Source organism: Sus scrofa, chromosome 17 (assembly GCF_054392235.1).
Source record: "Sus scrofa isolate SSC_HxYL_T2T_F1_AM1 chromosome 17, Sscrofa_HxYL_maternal_Yorkshire_Landrace_v2.0, whole genome shotgun sequence".
In the NCBI taxonomy this organism is placed as follows: Eukaryota; Metazoa; Chordata; class Mammalia; order Artiodactyla; family Suidae; genus Sus; species Sus scrofa.
Window position 1 is genome coordinate 66,575,193 of NC_139399.1, and position 18,073 is coordinate 66,593,265.

Genomic DNA, 18,073 nt, shown 5'->3' on the forward strand with positions numbered 1-18,073 from the left:
TGATAGACCAGGTTCATTTGCACTACTAATTTTTAAATAAAGAAGCTATGTTTTTTATTTTCCGGCTTTACTGTTAAGCATCAAAAAAAAAAAAAAAAAATCAGCACAGTTGATTATTGAAATTCACTCCTAATTATTTTAGTGATCAATACTGTAAAAAAACCACACACAACCACCCAGCCACTCACATTATCTGTCATTAGTAAATATCTGCTCCGAGGATAGAGTTCCACGTTGATCGAAAGAAGAACCTTTAGTTTTAAATTGAAACTTAATCTTCTGCCTGCCGGTGCTTCTTCCTTCCTACTCCTCCTTAAAAAAACAAAACAAAAAAACCCCCAAAAACAAAACTCTCCTTACCTTTTGTTTGGTTTTGTTTACTTTCTTTTATAATAGCCTTGTAAACAACCATGTGCTTTCTAGACTAATAATAATACACGCCAAGCAAACGGGAAGAGTTTTTCCTTTCTTTACCACCTGTCTCTCTCTCCCGGGAAGGGTGGTTTCTCGGCTTGCTTCTTGTGTCTGCAGGATTTAATTTGTAGAGACCTTACATATGTGGTCGTTCAAATATTATCTGAAAACAGCCATAGACAATTTTTGTGGGTTGTTCATTTTCTTATTTTGCTGCATTTAGCAGGGCCGATGTATGTGTTAAAATTTACATTTAGTTGGCAGAAGAAGATTACATTTTAGCTTTGCTCTCTTATTTTATCTTCCTAAAGGAAATGTAGACTATTGCCTGTGATATTTGCTATTTATGAAACAGGATGCCATTATATTTTAGTGAAGCTAAAACTAAAGCAAATGTGTTTTCTTTGTTTCTATTGTATTTTAATTTTTACAACTGCTTAGTGTTTACTGTCTTATTTACCAAAACAACAATCATTGTAAATAAAAACTGAAAAACACATATTGATGTAGCTTAAAAAAAAGAAAAGGAAGAATCAGAAGGGGGAGATTTTTTAAGATGCCTTGATGAGTGGATCTTTATTTTAGTCAACTTTAGAGTTGCTTGAAATCTCAGTATTTTCTCAACTGACCATACCTTATCTGTCTGTCTGTCCCCGTCCTTCTCTCTGCCTGCCGTCCCTCACTGGATGGGCTGATGGGAAAAACATGTCCCTTCAGGAGCTGGATGAGGTACTGTGTTTTGAATATTTTTGTATGTTAGTTTATAAAGTGATGCCTGCTTTTCTGAAGTCTTTGGTCATCTGCAACATGCGAACAGTGTTGATTGACACATTTTAGCTTTTGTTTCAATTACTACAATTGTCATGTTTTCTGATTTAATTCTTAGGATTTATTTACTATTTTTTCACCCAAGTGAACTGATGGTTTCGAGATGGGCTTAGGAACATTATTTACTACTCCTGGGAAAGTGTCTCAACTTTGGAAACAGTAAAAGTCGAACATTTCCTTGCACTTAAAGTGAGCCAGGCTGTTTTCAGGAGCACACGCGCAGGTCCCTCGACTGCTGAGCCACGTGCCCCGAGGTTGCTCCGGAGGTGCGCAGGAGGCCGTGACGTCCGGCAGGAGCCCTCAGGAAGTGGGACTGGAGCCGCCAGGTCTGCTGGGGTGTCTGCTGCCGCGTCACTGGGACCTTGCGAGGGGCCCTCTGGTGATGCCGGCTGACTAATCATGACGTGGCCCCTTCCGAGCAGCACGACTTTGGCCTTTTCATTACTTAGTAGCACTTCTCCCAGAAGATGGAGAGGGTCCGTGTTCACAGCACTTTGAAGAGTCCTTTTTAAATCGAGAGGAGGAGGTGTCATTTGTTTCTGTGTTAATTTAGAAATGTGAACAGTGAGGTGGGATTGGGGTCACTGCCTTCGACACGGTGAGGTTCCTAACTGAACGATAATAACAACAGACAGGAAACAACCTAAAGACCCTGCGTGGGAGCTGGTTCCGTACATGATGGAGCACCTCTCGTTCCCGGGACCCATTAAAAAGGGCGCGTGCCTCTCTAAGGGCGGCGGTGGCCTGAGCTCCAGACCCACGGCTGAGGGGAGACGCCTGATGCAAAATAATGGACACGCACAGTTCCCACTCTTTTTTTTTTTTTTTTTAATGTTTTGTTCTATTAAGAAAAATAACTCACACTCAGGCTTATGTGCACGTAGGAAATCTCTGAAAAGAGACAAGAGAAACTTAACTAGTGGGTACCTTCTAGGGAAAGCGTGGGATGGGGGAAAACTTGCTGTCTATTGCAAGCCCTTTTCTTAAGGTGGATGTATATTTTCAAAGCACATGGCATTTGTTGCCGGTGTCATTAAAAAACAATTAGTATTAAAACAGACCCTCAGCTGGTGGCTCACTGAGCCGGCTGCCCTGGCCATGCCTGGCTTAGGAAGCTCCCCGCCAGCACCAGCCTGGGCACCGGGCCCTGGGGGATGAGGCGAAGGGGGGCTCAGCGGTCCAGCAGACATGGGGGGGGGTTGCTTGGGGGCACAGAGAGCCGGCCTCATTTGAGAATAGACGTTACCCCTTCCTGAACAGTTTGGAAATAGGGCCCTGTGGCTCCAAAAAGGAAGTGTAAACAAACAGAACAGCTTAGTTTGAAGAAGCGTTTGAACACGGCTCACCCGGGGGCCATGTGAATGGTCGTCTTTCCCGGAGACTCTGCTGCCCGAGCCTATTTCCAGGCCTCTCCTACTTCCTCCTCAGTCAGCAAGTTCCAGAAACTGGCTACCCACTGAACTCACAGCGTCGCTTCTCTGTTTGCCGAGACCCCGAGTGGAGAGCCACTTCCCCTGCCACGCACCCCTCACATGCTGGAGGGTCCTCAGAGCCCCATCCAGCCTTGCCATTCGGGGTCCACGTGGCCCCTTGTTCGCTCCAGCGGCTGTCCTGGCCCTTGTCCCCCGTCCAGCTCCGCTGCCTCTTCTATGATGTGAAGTGCACCCAGTGTGTGTTATTGACTTCATTCATTCATCTTCTCTGTTTCTTGTTGACTCCTTCAGCAAATTGTAATTGTGTATCTATTACTGCCAAGTGCAGCCGTGGAGCTAGAAGCCGGGGCCATACGGGGAAGAGGGTCCAGAGCCTTTGCTGTGCCGAGGCTGCGGTAGGGCCTCCAGCCCGTCTTCGAAGGTGAAAGTGACCCCAGGTCCTGGCGTGGGTTAGGTGGACACCCACTCCTTTGTAGGGGAGGCCTGAGCATCGCCCGCACCTTCCCACAGTGTGTGTGCACATTGATTTGTCCTTTCTCCTACTCAGACCAGCTCCAAAATCTGCTGCACCCTGGGGGACCAGGCCCTCGTCCCCAGAGGCCCAAGGAGGAAGCCCAGCCACCCTCACGCTCTTGTCCTCTGTCTGGCCCCCTCCTCTGTTGTTCTCGGCTCTGATCCGCCCCCTCCTAGGATGGCATCATCTCCCCAGTTGCCAAAGTCTTTGTAGACAGTATGGAAAAGTTACAAGATGAAAATAAACATCAGGCTCCCAAACCACAGAGTGAAACAGTGGGGACCTGGGGCCCTGGCTGCCTTTTGCCTTTTGCCGGAAGGTCTCTCAGCCCCTCGGCGTCCGTGTTTGTGAACAGGGAGCAGTGTCCTCTCCAGGTCTGTTGATGGGACTGAAATGCCCGAGTCTGTGGAGGCGTGACCTGCACGGTACCAATGGAGCACAGGTCATGGTGTCGTGGTTGCTTCCTTTTTTTTTTTTTTTCTTTTGAGGATTTATATAAGAGTTGAGAAAAAAGGAAAATCGGTGAAACTGGCAACGTTTTATCTGGGTGGTATGATTGTCAGGTTTTTATTTCTATATTTTTTGTGCATTTAAAAAACAATCTATTTTGAACACTTATTGTTTCATAATCAGAAAAGGTGAACACTGTTTTAAAACCATCACAGATTGAAACAAACCCCTAGTGTTGACAGCCCTGATTCTCTTTTATACAACGTGCTTATTCACCCCTCAGAGAACTGAGATTGCTTAAGCCTAATTGTCTATTAGCGAAGGCACTGAGCCTTCTGGGCCCAGTGAGCTATGCCTGTGCTCAGACTTCATCACACATGCCCCCACGTTGTCTCAGGTGGAAACAGAGCTGCCAGGCTGTAATTTTCAGCGTCCCTCCTGGACTTTTTAAATGTTCATTGCCACAGACAATCCAGAATTGTCAGGATTGATTCTTATTAGCAATGCATTGTGGCTGAACTTAGTTTGTTTTTTTTAGATGGGTGTGTGTGTGTGTGTCTGTCTGTCTGTCTGTCTGTCTGTCTGTCTGACTTTTCTAACCTCTACAGAGGCGTTGCCGTTTCCTTGATCTTATGGAACACTAAATCAGCCTTCTCGTAAAGGCAGGGGTTTATAAGAGTAGGAAGGCTGTATATTTCAGACAATAAGATTTATAAGACTGTTCGTGTGTGTGTGTGTGTGTGTGTGTGTGTGTCGTCTGTAGATCAAGCATGTGTCCACACTGTCTGGGCCTCCTTAAAGGGACAGTTGTCAATGTCTAGAGTGGATCACAAGCAGAAGTCTCTCACACACACACACACACACACACACACACACACACACACACAAAACTTTGACGAGTCCAGCACGAAGCCTTTGGGTGAGCTGTTGTGAGCATCTGTTGGAATTTTCCTGCATTGATGCAGTCGAGCTGGGTGACTCTGGGTTGGGCTGTGTACCCCTGTAGTTCTTAGAGCTACAAATCGGAGAGACCAGAATTCTTAAATTCTTAATTCTCAGGAGTACAATTTTATTGCAACGTTTTTTCTTACTTAAAAAATATGTTGTTTTGTTTTTACTTCAGAAGCACAAGTTCATTTAAGAAAAGCTTTAATGAACAGCATATATTCGGAGTGGGGACTAAGTTGAAATGGAGCAAAGGACAAGTAAAGGGAATTAAAAATCTGGCAGCTTTGTGACGTCTGTGTTGACTTGGATAGCCACTTGAACACTGATGGGTTCTGGATCTTAAAAATGAGACAGCATGTTGAAATGGGAAGTGACGTTCCCAAGGTTGAAAGGGTGATTGTTTTGCCTTAAATGTATTTTTTTAACGTTTGTATTTGTTCCCATTTTAGATAATTGACATTTACCTTCAATTGTGTTTTTCCTTCCCAAAACCTAGACTTAAAAAAAAAAAAAAAAGCAGTGCATACTGTGGATACATATTACAAACCCTTACTGATAAGATAAATGACATGTTTCTTCTGCGTCAGCTGCATTTCTTTATCGTGACGAGCTGTTGCTATAGATTATATCAGAAAGGGGACAAATTATTCCCTGTTTAAAGTTTTTCGTCCCAAAGAATCAGCTCTTCTGTCTTATTGGCAAAACCCTGACACAGCAGGTGGGAAGGCTGGAGCCAGCTAGGTGGCCTGGCCTCTGTCCCCGTCAGGTGGGGACCTCCCTGTCAGCAAGCTTCCCCAGAGCATGTTGAGAGAGAGTTCACAGCTCTCTCTGCGTTTGGGGGGGAGCGCAGCTGCTGTTTAAGATCAAGTACGGCCTCCTTAAAAAAGGGTTGAATCCATCTCAACTGAATTTTCATTTGTGATTTATCATTTCTCACTTGTTTGGGATAAATTGATGCTAATTACTCTGCAGATAGCTTTATTTTTAAGACGTATTTTTTGTAGTTTACAGTAAACAGTAGAAACAGTACAAAATGAGATCAAGAGTTTAAAAGCATCGGGGCTTTGCTGAAAGGGGGTGTCGTCGGAGTGCAGTGGGTCAGCAATACACGGGCCTGGGGGCAGTTCTGGGGCCCATGGGTTCTGCCTCGTGTGAACGGCGGAGACTCCCGTTCAGGTGCTGCTCTCAGTCTAGCGCCTGCCAGATGCTGGGTGCTGGGCATGGGCCCTGTCCCCTCGGTTTCGGTCCTCGTGGCCCCCGCAGAGTCAAGTACCTCCTGGCGCGTGTGGGGCAGGCCTGGCGCGGCGTGTGCGCCTTGCACGCCCTGCCCTGTGGTCCCTGCTGTGGCTGCTGGGGCGTGGACCGGAGGGCCGTGCTTTGTGGTGGTGTTTTAATGCGAGGGCTTGGCGTCCTGATCCCTGTTCTTAGCACGTTACAGGTATATTTCATGGGCCTGTCAGGGTGATTGGCAGCTGGTGGAGTGGACGGGGCTTCGGGCGTCAGCCGACCCGGGTTTTTAATCTGTCACATAATAGCTTTGTGACCTTGGGCCAGCTACTTAGCTTTTCTGAGTTTCGGTTTCCTCCTTGACAGATTGGAGTAATAGTCCCCCGCTCACCTAGTCTTCGTGAGGATGGAAATAATGAAAAGGATGTCAGATTCCCATTAGTGAACTCTCCCTAGCAAACAAGGCGGCGGTGGCTAGAACACGTCACAGAGTCACAGACGCAGAGCCCCAGAGAGCGGGCTGGATGACGCACCGTTTGTTTAAGACCTGAAATGACACCAGGCCTGCAGGGTCCACGCGGTGGCGGAGTGCGCTGGCCCTGATCACGACTCACAGACGCCCGGGGAGCAGTTACGGGGCTGCTGGTCCCTTCAGCGTGGTCGTTGCGTGAGACACGCTCCCTGAATACACAGCACCCTGAGCAGGTGCGGGCAGCACCACCCCAGGCCTGGCCGGGAGGGGACGCAAGCTCCAGGATGCTCGGAGACGTTTTGCTCTCCCCTCTCCGGTCAGGGTTTAGGCCTCATTATTACTTGAAGCAATTTTTTAATTTAGGTTTTTCCTTCTATGATATTTTCCCCCCCTCATCTGAGGATTTTTAAAATTTTGCCTTGTTCCTTTATTGTTAGAAAAGCAAACAAGTATTTGCGGGATGAAGGCAGAAATAAATTTAGAGACATGCAGGGAAGGGGAAGAAAAGCCGTATGGATTGTTCATCCAGTTCTGCGGTGTGACTTAGAAGACGTACAGAGCACTGCCCGGAAAGGGCTCGTGTGTGTGCTGTGTTCCATGATTTTTTGATCATCATTTACATCTGTTGAAACGGGTGTTTGTAAATGCTGAGCCGGGGAGGGCACCTCAGCATCCTTTGAGCAGTCCCCTGCCTCCAGGCAGTGAACAGCTTAAGCCATCACACCCGCCACCCCCCCCCCCCCACTCTTAAAGGGTTTTAAGGCCGTGTGTTATATAGGCAAAATAAATAAGAACTGTTGCTAGCATTTCAAAATAAGTGAGAGTGTTGCCTGTGGACATTTAACCAGAGAAAGGAAGCAACAGTGTGAGACTGCACCGAGATTTTAAGGCTCGCTTTTGCCAAGTGGTGGGTAATGTGCTGACTGTTTAAGGCAATTCTTTCACACATTTTAACACATGGTTAATGATCTTGTGACTAAGATAACTGCACCAACCCTATTTACAAAGTAAGCTAAGCGTATGTAAGTAAAACTTGAAGTGTTTGTATTCCACTTAGAGCCTGGAAATTTTTTTGTAACGTGTTGTGTCTATCGGATCAAATTAATTGCTGAGGTTCATGCCACCCTGTCGTTACCAGTGCTAAGAGGGTTTTTCCCTTTGAGGGTCTTTTGTTGACCTTCTCCTTACGTTTCCATAGCCAGATCAAGTCAAGTTCATGTTCACACGTATTTCCAAGGAGATTAAGAAGTGGTGCATGAAAAGGTAGGGAAACAGTTCTAAGTGCCAGCAGTCCCAAAGCAAGTCTATAGTCCAGGCAAGTGCATCCGCTCCTCCGTTTCTCCGCCTTCTGAGGGAGCCACTTTTAAAAGGGAGGAAGAGTGTGCTTGTCAGAACTGAGTGTGAATGATTTCTTTTAATGTCCCTTTATTTCCCTGTAGCTGGCCGATGACCGCATGGCTCTGGTGTCGGGCATCAGCCTGGACCCAGAAGCAGCGATTGGCGTGACGAAGCAGTCACCCCCTAAGTGGGTGGATGGCGTGGACGAGGTGAGTCGAGTGTTCGTTCCACATTCTCTCGTTTGTTGAAGAAAGCGTGATACTCACCTGTTTGCGGCCTCTGCCCCGCAGACTGGTGTGGCTGCACCCGGAAGCGCCCGGCTTTGGGGTTGTGCACTTTACACACGTGTGTGTGCACGCGCGGTTTTGGCTTCAGTGGTAACGACCTCAGTCACAGAAAGAGGTAGAAGAACTCTAACAAGAAGGGTGGTATTTGAATGTCTGGTCCCTTGAGTTAAAAGTTGCTCAGGCATCACCGAGCCTACAAGTCAGCTGCAGACTGAACGGGGCACTCTGAGCAGAGCGCATGGCTCCAGCGGCAGGCAGGTACCCAGCCGGTGCCAGTGGGGGTCTGTGATTCCCTCTGTTTAGATACAGTGCGACGTTGGCCGAATTAAACAGAAGATGAAGGACTTAGCCATCCTCCACGACCAGCATTTAAACAGGCCCACCCTGGACGACAGCAGCGAGCAGGAGCATGCCATCGAAATCGCCACTCAGGAGGTCACTCAGGTGAGAGTGGACGTGGGGCCCCGGCCCGAAGCTGCCTTCCGCCTTCTCCCTCCCCGGTCCACGCCCGCCTGCAGAGCAGCCCTGGAGTTGCCCTGCCCAGCCTGGCGTTCCCTGCAGGCCCGGCTTCTCCAGGGCTTCGTGCTTTGCAGGGGGAGAGTGTCTTTCCGTTGTTTCTAAATACTACTGTGGATTAATTTGGAAGTTTGACTTCAGAACATCACCGAGTTCAGCCACTGAATTTTAAAGCGTGTAACGTCTACCGTTAGGCGAGGGCTTAAAATTGTTTCATGTTAAAAAATGGTGCTTGTTGTTGAAAACATGGGGAGCTCTTGCTGTAGAGTGAATTTATTAGTATCCCAGAGACGTTTCCTGCGAAATGTTAAATTTGAATAATTTTAAAATAATTACGACTGGTGTGTAAACTAGCACTTACATTTTTCATTTGTTTAGCCCTCCGGGGTTGCTGATGAGCAGAAGGGGGTGGTGGGTGGGGAAGCCCTGGGGCGTTGGAACGTTTAGGTCCTGGCTTTTAGCCTGGCTCTCCTTTAATCCCGCCGGCTCCAGTGTTCCGTCTGTACCATGGGACGGATGATAGTGGCACCCCTCTCTCGGGGTGGCCGTCAGGATTAAATGAGACGAAGGCGGGACGGAGTGATACCTCCTTCTGGGCGCAAGGACGCGGCAGCCGGCCGGGCGTGCAGCCCGCAGACGCGGCGGCCCCGGGCCGCGTCCCGTCCCGTTGAGCGTTTTCATCCCCTGGCTTCTCAGCCGGGCGGAGCCCTGTGTCTCCCTCGGGCCGAGAGCGCAGGGGCCCCTGCCCGGCCTGCTGTGAGCCCGGCCTGTTCTCCCAGCTCTTCCACAGGTGCCAGCGCGCGGTGCAGGCTCTGCCCAGCCGGGCCCGCAGGGCCTGCTCGGAGCAGGAGGAGCGGCTGCTGCGCAATGTGGTGGCCTCCCTGGCACAGGCGCTGCAGGAGCTGTCCACCGGCTTCCGGCTCGCGCAGTCCGGCTACCTGAAGCGTGAGTGTCCCGGGCGGAGGGAGGGCTGCAGGGCCGCGGGCGGGTCAGCCCTGGAGCCACGGAGCCGCGGTGGTTTTCATCCTCCTGTTTTGCTGTCTGTTCTGCCTTTTGTCCCGCGCCTTTCGCGCTTGGCTTTGGAGCTCATCCCCACCTTTCGACAAAAAGAAGCTCCCTCGCAGCCCAGGGTGGAGCCAGGCCGGGTGGAGGACGGCACCGGCCAGGGTGTCGGAGCAGGTCACATCGGAAAGAACAAACCAAAACAGAAACTTACGCTGAGTCGAGTTTCAAGAATTTGAGAAACCTGTCTAGCGTGGTTAAAAAAAGCCTGTCACTTGGGGTTCCCTGGTGGCTCCATGGGTTAAGGACCCGGTATGGTCACTGCTGTGACACGGGTTGGATCTTCCTGTGCCACAGCAGTGACCATGCCAGGTCCTTCACCAGGAACTTCCACATGCCAAAGGTGTGGCCAAAAAGAAAGAAAGAAAGAAAGAAAAACAAACACCCCATGTCACTTTCTAGACAGGAGGGTTGGGGGACCTGCCGATAAGTAGTTAAAGTGTATTTATTGTAATCGCAGGAAAGCTTTGCGTCTGCACAGCAGCTAAAGCATCGGAGAGTGTGCCCGCGCTCCTCTCCCGGGCAGTCTGAACAGATCCCGCTCCCCGGCCCGCAGTCGCCAGCCTCCCTTTCCTTCCCAGACAGTGCAGTCAGGGTCCAGCCGCATCCCCGTCCAAACTGCCCCGTAAGCCAGGTTTCGCTTGCCGCCATTGTAATCAGTAGCACCTCCCCTGCTCCCAAAACACCGCTGCTCCCTCCTTCTGACACCAGGCACATTCGCGTTTTAATTTCCTTACGTCTAGGATTTGCTCAGGGCCCTTTGGAATTCTCACAAGAGATGCTTTTAGAAAGAGATACTGATTCCTGTTTTACTGTTTTGTGACAGCCGTCACGTTCTTTCTTTTTCACGTAGGGATTCTCACGGGTCGTGTCATTTTGTCACCCACGTGGCATCTGCCAGTGTGGTCTTTGTCTTGAATGACCCCAAGCCCTCGCCTGCGTTGCATGTTGGTGGTCCTTTACCCCCCACCTCTGCCGGTGGTGAGACGGGCTTCTTTTAAAGTACCTCTGTCCTGGCCGTCGAGTGTTGCTTTAGAGTCCCCCTTTTAATGGCGGAACAGTGACCCGGCTGGTTGGCACATTCGAGTAAAGTGCGTTCCTCTCCGTGACAGGCATGAAGAATCGAGAGGAAAGGTCCCAGCATTTTTTTGATACATCAGTGCCACTGATGGACGATGGCGAGGATAATACGCTTTACGATCGGGTACGTGAGGGGCTGCAGGCTGGACTGCTCTCGGCGCCGTGCGGCGCCAGTGGACCAGCGCGGGCGACGCGCGCCTCCGTCAGGTGGCTTTTGCAGCAGGCGGAAGAACGGCCATGGGGGCCATACTGTTTCTTCCTTTCCAGAGGCCACAGGGAGGCCTTGTACTCTGCCTTCCAGAACCTTCCGGAAAGCAGTCTGCACACCCCATGCCCGGGAAGAGCTGCGAGATGCACAAGCGTCTCCCCGGTGGTTTGGCTCCTTCGCCCCTGCGTGGCTGCAGACACAGGGCTCTGCCCCCTGCTTGGCCGATGGTGCCCGTGCCTTAGAGCCCACCCGATGCGGGACTTTGGATCTTTCCTGTGAGGGAAAAATCAGTGCTTGTGTCTGTGCTTTACGGAAGTAGTTTCAGCGTTTACTTCCTTTACGTTATCTCTCAAATGGTACAGCATAGCTTCTTCGGGGGAAAAGCTCTAACCTACCCACGTGGTACTTTTTGTTCTGCTAGGGTTTCACGGATGACCAGTTGGTGCTGGTGGAGCAGAACACGCTGATGGTGGAGGAGAGGGAGCGGGAGATTCGCCAGATTGTCCAGTCTATTTCCGACCTGAACGAGATATTCAGGGACCTGGGAGCCATGATTGTAGAGCAGGTGCGCGCAGGCCTCCTCACCCGCGGCCTCTCCTGCCGTGACATCTAGTCCTTCTCCGCGTCCTGCAGCAGGGCTCCTGCACGGCCGTCGGCAGTTCTGAACCTACTCCCCCGTGTGTGTGTGTGTGTGTGTGTGTGTACAGACTGTGTACATATACTGCTGTCATTCCCTGTAAAAGTGCCGATACACCTTATCTTACGTAAAGAGCTGCCCATCGGTGGTCGGTGGCCGTCCTCACGCCCTCGCCTGTGGCCCGAGAATGCTCACCGAGCGCCCTGCCGTGGGCCTGGCTGGGTCTGCCTGCCCTCAGCGGGCTTCCTGCCGCAGACGAGGTCTCCCCTCTCGTTCGGGCAGGTCATTGTGTCACGGCCCCTGGAACCACTGGCTTTCAAGGAGAATTAATTTGTTTGTTTGCCGTTACAATCTGATTAGGGTGTTTTATTATCTGGCCAGCAGGCCCCCTGAAACCTGCCGCAAAACGGAGCATGGAGGCTGTGGAAGGTCTAGTTACCTTACTTACCCGCAGCAGCAGCAGTGCTCCTGGCACCACACGTTTCCGTCAGGAGCCCTGTTCCTCCCTGAAGCCCAGTGCTCCCTTCTTTCTATTCGAACCAAGATATGAAACAATTCAAAACCAAATTCTCAGAGTTCCCGTCATGGCTCAGCAGTTAATGATCTAACCTGCACCCGTGAGGATGCAGGTTTGATCCCTGGCCTCGCTCAGAGGGTGATGGATCTGGCATTGCTGTGAGCCACGGTGTAGGTTGCAAACGTGGCTCGCATCCTGCGTTGCTGTGGCTGTGGTGTAGGCCTGCAGCTACAGCTCCGATTTGACCCCTAGACTGGGAACCTCCATATGCCTCAGCCCTTAAAAAAAAAAAAAAAAAGCAAAAACCAAATTCTCCCCAAGGCGAATGTGTAGCGTTACGCGGTGGATGGGAGCCTGCTGTCATTGCTGTGACCCACGGACACCTGCCGGTCAGGGACAGGCGTGATAGTCCGCTTCCAGACCTCATTATCACCAGGTCTGGCTCCCCTGGTGTTCCCTGCCTCCTCGAATCCAAGAATTTAAGCAAAAAAATGGGTGCAGAAACAAGCCTTTCACCCCTCAGGCTACTCCCACCGAACCGTGTATTTTTTAAAGCCCCACCGAGTCGGAGTACGGCCTGTGCTGCAGCGGCTAAATCCGAAAGGAACCGCCACTTGGCAGTGTTCCCTTCTCATGGGCTGACACAGCTCTCTGCCCGAGGGCCCGACACCGCTTGGTGGTGGGTTCCAGAGCTCTCGGTGTGTGTCTTTACAGCACAGTTCGGTAAAACATAATCCTGTGGATAATGATGTCTGCAGTTTGCATCTCTCTCTTTTTTTTTGTTGCTTTTTAGGGCCACACCTGAGACATGTGGAGGTTCCCAGGCCAGGGGTCTCATGGGAGCTACGCATGCCGGCCTGCACCACAGGTCACGGCAACGCCGGATCCTTAACCCACGGAGCGAGGCCAGGGATGGAACCCCAACCTCCGGTTCCTAGTCGGAGCCGTTCCCCCTGCACCTCATTGTGGACGTTCCGTCCCCGGGGTGGCTGTGCATCACCTGTGTCGTTTGTCACTCAGGGCACCGTCCTCGATAGGATCGACTACAGTGTTGAACAAGCCTGTATGAAGACGGAGGACGGCCTGAAGCAGCTTCACAAGGTAATCTCGCAGGGGCTGAGAACGGGAGCAATTCTTACCAGACCCCAAGCAGTCATAAGAGGCGCCTCGGCCGTCAAAACAGCCTCAGCCTCTGGCCTGGCGTCAGCGGGCAAGATAGGGCGGAGGAGCGCCCGGCGGCCCCGCCGTCAGGGCCGACCCCGACCCCGGGGCCGCGCCGCTGTCCTGCAGTTAGTGAGCCCGGGTGCACCTGCCACTGAGCTTTGAAATTGCCGAGCACGCCCCTCCGTGACAGCACATCTGAAGGAACTGGGCTTTTCTCCTTTTAGAAATGGTTTTATTCCTCGGGTGGTCTGGTGTCGGGGAATGGACTGCGTTAACATACGGGGGGGCATTCCATCTGCCTGTCTTGTCGGGGCTGTTCTCTGATGAAGTGCTGCTGGGGAAGATGAGACTCTCCCGCTGCCTTTTAGCTGCCCGGTACGTGCCCGTGCGCTCCCTTGAGGACAGCGTGGTCCGTGGCAGTGAGAGCAGTCGCGCTGGGTCTTTGCTAATCCGGTGGCTCCTTCAGGAATGCGGCTCAGGGTATTGGTTCAAAATAATGGTGCGCTGCTGGGCGGCTCTCGGGTACTTCGGTGTGTGCTTCCTTTAGAAGGAACGAGTGCTTCACACGTAAAATACGTCCTGTCCACTTCCTCGTGTCTTTGAGGCCTGCCGGTGTTTCTAGCCACGTGCGACGGTCGTTCTCCTGCTTCACGAGTGTGCGCCTCTGTCCTTTCTCTGCAACCGGCCGCCCCCGGGGCAGAGATGGCCGTAGTGACGGTCGCCCCAGGCCTCACGCGGGCCAGACCGGAAGCCCCACCGCCTCTTCCACGTGCTCGTCGCAGCATGTGCCGGGCAGCGCGAGGCTGCAGCAGGTCCTGAGAGAGCAGAGGCCTGCCTCCTACGAACACAGGGCTTTTGAAGCATCGGGTTCGTTTGGTTGCTAAGCCTTGTGTGTTACAAGAGTGAGGGCTGACTTGCGTTTCTCGCTCTGTAATACCTGGATTTTCAGATGCTGTTGCATTATGCATTGGTTTTTGAAGTTGCTTAAATAAAAGCGTGGGAGACACATTTTGTGGTAGGACACGGGCAAGGGAGAAGCCTCCTCCACGGCGGAGCCCCAGTCCTGTGGGAGCTGACGATCGTGTTTGCGGCCCTGCTGTGTGAGCCGTGGTCGTTTTCAGGCGCCGGGGGCTGCGGGCACTGCCCCCTCCCAGGGCCCTTGCTCTCGGTTCCTCAGCAGACAGCTCGTGTCGGGGTGAAGCTATTGCTTCACACTGGCCGGGCCCCCCAGACAGGTGGACCATGCGTCCTGCTGTTTGCTCCCGTGGCCACGTGGCTGCTGGGAGGTGGGCAGGCCCGCGCAGGTGGCGTGGCAGGAGGGCGGGAGAGGTTGGGTGCTTAGAGCAGGGCTTCCCATCAGGCTGTCTCCTCTGTGCCTTTGCCCTCCCTGCCAGGCAGCAGCACCGTGCCAGGGCGGGACGCGGCCTCCCCATCGCGGGCAGGACGCCCTCGTGGCCCTGCTGTCCCTGCTGTGTGCGTCACACGACCGCGTGTCCCAGAGGCACAGGAGAACGTGTCTCAGGAGGGTTCTTTCTGCACTTGACACCCCGGGGCCGACTTTCCCGCTTCTGTTTCAAAGGGTGCATTTTGCCTTGTTTCTGAGCTCTAAGGAGGTGGAAAACAAGCTTCTCTGGGGCCCTGGGGCCCTCCCTGCGGCTGGGGTGACCTTAGCCGGCCATTTGCGTTCTTGGTGGGGACGCTGTGCCTTCGCCCTGAGAACTGCGTCGGGAAGCAGGAGGTTCGGTTGGAAGAGCGGATGGTTGCAGGCAGTGCCGGCAGAAGCCAGGAGAAGCAGTCCACTCGGACCCGAGCAGAGCCGGCGGCGTCGCCCGCCCGCCCGCCTCCGTGTGGTAGCGGGTCCACCGTGTAGGCTTTCATGACCCCCGGGTCAATAGGGAGCTCCGGGTTGGTGGGACTCAGGCTGGTGGAACTCGCTGGAGTTGATGGAAGGGAGTGTGGTGCTGGAGCCTGGACCAGAGGCGCCAGGTGTGCGGGTGCCGCCGGCAGCCCAGGACTGGAGACAGCGAGACTTGATTTCGAATTCTGGGGAGAATGACAGCCTTTTTCCCTCCTCTTTCTGTAGGCAGAGCAGTATCAGAAGAAGAATCGGAAGATGCTTGTGATTTTAATATTACTTGTCATCGTCATTGTCCTCATCGTTGTCCTCGTCGGCGTGAAGTCTCACTGAGCAGCGTCGGGTCCGTGGGTGCGGCGTGTGGATCTGGGTGCGCGGGGCTCGGCGCCCGCGGCTCCTGCACAGGTGTGGCCGGCCCGGGCGGCCGGAGCGGTTCCAGACTCGGCCCAGGCCAGGGGTGCTGCGGCGGGGAGGGCCGCTGTTCCTCCTTCAGTGGCAAGACTCTCAGGACCTGGGACCTGCTGCGGGATAGAGATGAGTTCTCTCTTTGGTTATCATTGCTTTTCTTTTTTTTTCTTTTAAGAAAGAGAAAACGAGTGTAACGTTTACAGGCGCTCCTCAAGCTGTTCAATATTATATGTGTACATGCTACTTTTTTAGCAGTCATGTCTGAGCAGCATGTTAAGATAATTTTTGGAAAAATTTTTTTTAAACCATCTGGTTTTTAAGAAGTTTGGTACCAAAAATGTATGAGTAGAGGCAAAAATGCCTCTCCATCTTTCTCTATCTATTTTCCAGTTGAAAACAAACTGAGAAGTCCTTTAAGGATTTATAATCCGTTCCCCATTAGCTTAATCTAGCTTTTCCATCACTGTTAATGATCAGAGTAACAAAGTGTGAAGAATAAGAAGCCATCATTGATGTTAATTAACGCGTTTAGATGGGCCAGTTGAAACAGCTTCCTAAGTTTGAATTAATTGTAACTGGAGTCGTCCTCGTCCTCGTCTCACACTTGTGCGCTCCCTTTCCCGCTGTCAACAAAAGGCGTTACTAAGCAAAACCACCGAAATTCCAGAGTTGGTGATTTTAAATAGGCCCCCATTGAAAGGAAGCTTGGCCGTGGGGCGAAAGTCACCGGCGTCAGCCGGCCTGTCCCTGTGCCCGTCTGCAGCCGTCGCGGCGCAGTCCGTTACTCAGACAGTAACCACATAATGACCTGTGCAAACCAGCCTCCGGCTAATGAGCTGTGAATTTACACAGAGGCCATTGGAAACGGGTCAGCCCGTTTAGGATTAGTGCATCTCAAATTATTAACCCAACATCACTCCATTTCAGAGTAAAATATTCCACCGGTGGTTTGATTTATCGACCCCTCCACTGCCACGGAGCATCCCCGGATCGCAGGCCTGTGCCTGCAGGCTGTGAAACTGTGGCTCAGAACCGCCCTCGGTGGTGTAAGTGTGGAGCAGGTCGTCACAGGGGACGTTGCTGTGTCCTCACCTGCCCTCCGTGCGGTGCTCGAATGTATTCCTGGGCCTGTGGAGCCGCCCGGGAAGGTGAGGCTAGCTGGAACCTGAAGCCCTTCACCTTCTCCTTGGTCCTGAGACACCGGGATACTGTTGATGATTCTTTGGGTCATTTTGGATGGCTCTTAAAATGTTTTTAAAAAGCACGACCTCGTCACCTGTGCTACATTTTATTTGGGCAAGTCCCATACAATGACTCTCTGGAATTGACTTTGGAGTTACTTCCAGAAATTTAAGCTCCAGTCCAGAGCTGTCCAAACAGACCGTGGACTTAAAGCCCAGATCCCCGCCCAGCCTTCCCTTCCAAGTGGGTTACGATGCCAGGCAGTTGCTGGCCGTAGGACACTCTAAGGGCGCCCTGGCGTCCCCGACGGCAGCTCACTGGGACAGAAGGTTGGGGGGAAGAGGCCAGCCCTCCTCGGTGGCCCCCGAGATGTGGGGCTTCTGTGGTCCCGAGAGTGGCCGTGGGCTCCCCAGTCCCAGTGGTCTTGGGCTGGTGGAGCCGGGCTGCTCCTGGGGCGGGCTGTCGAGGTGAGGGCCTCCGCTCCCAGAGCGTCTGCGGGGGTGATACCAGGCTACTGTTCTCACCAGCCCGAGAGAAAGGGTCGCTGTTTATTTGCATTTATTTTCCATAAATAGGGTGATTAGAGTTGGGTTTTTTTACCCAACTCATTTGGGGGAAATGATGAGTCTGACTAGAAATGGTTTAAGGGTCCCGTGTGGGACCGGGGCAACTGCCTGTGCTGCCTGGAACCCGTGCAGGGCCGGCTAAAGCCCCGCTGGCCCACTTCGGACGGGTCCCAAGGGCGGGTCCCAAGTTGGGACGTGGCCCGGGGGCGCGAGCACCCGACTCTGGGCGCCAAGGCTGTGTCCTCCTGTTGAGCCTTTACTCGGGGAAGATCAGCAGCCGGGGAGGGGGCCGGGGGCGGGGTGGGGGTGGGGGGACCTTGGCCACGCGTGTCCAGGCGCCCGCGAGGGTTCTCCCTCCTCCTGTGACTCCTGGTCTGCGGGGAGGCCCGTCCAGTCTCTCCCCTCGGCCAGGAGGTGCCCCCAGGGGGGACCCGCCACAGGGCTCCGGGCTTGGCCGGGATGCCCGCCGTCTCGAACGCGTCCAGGTGGCTGTGCTGCCCGGGTGCAGAGGAGAGATGTGGGGTTGACTGAGGGGCCTCCGAAGCTCCCGATCTTCCCGCGATTGTACCTGAAAGCTGCTGTCTCTCGTTTTATTAATTTGGGGGTGGGGTGCTGGCTCGCCATGGGCGTGGAGCAGATTTACCTCGTTCTGTGCTGACTGAGCGAAAGCGTTATTTATTTGTTTTGACGCAAGTGCTTTCGGTGTTTTCTCCTAGCTGATGGCTTCTTCAAGGTAATAAAACCTTTCCAACCTAATTGGTCAGATGAGACGTTTCCTTGTGTGCTTAAATAAAGCAATTAGTGAAGCGCTTCTATCCAAGATGACTTTTTTTGTCCTTTTTTAAAAACTCATTTACTGTTCCTGGAAGTTTTTTGTACACTAAAGCAGTCGCGCAGCTCGGAGACCCTGCCGTCCTAGTGTGCACTTTAACCGAGGGCGTCACGCTTTCTCCGCGTCTGCGTTGGG

General features: G+C 52.6%; 1 protein-coding gene across 27 annotated transcripts in view; it reads left to right on the top strand.

The window, feature by feature from the left end:
* STX16 (syntaxin 16) overlaps positions 1-18,073 on the top strand; it is a 37,744-nt gene that overhangs the window by 14,171 nt on the left and 5,500 nt on the right. For 11 of the 27 annotated variants that reach the window (XR_014831713.1, XR_014831712.1, XR_014831708.1 and 8 more), the window contains exons 2-8: positions 7,726-7,833; positions 8,215-8,355; positions 9,207-9,372; positions 10,602-10,693; positions 11,199-11,342; positions 12,952-13,032; positions 15,179-16,506. Coding sequence is in view for 14 of the 27 variants with exons in the window: in XM_005673053.4 (XP_005673110.1) it covers positions 1,132-1,143; positions 7,726-7,833; positions 8,215-8,355; positions 9,207-9,372; positions 10,602-10,693; positions 11,199-11,342; positions 12,952-13,032; positions 15,179-15,283 (849 nt within the window). In the remaining 13 variants the exon portion in view is untranslated. 27 annotated transcript variants of the gene reach the window in all.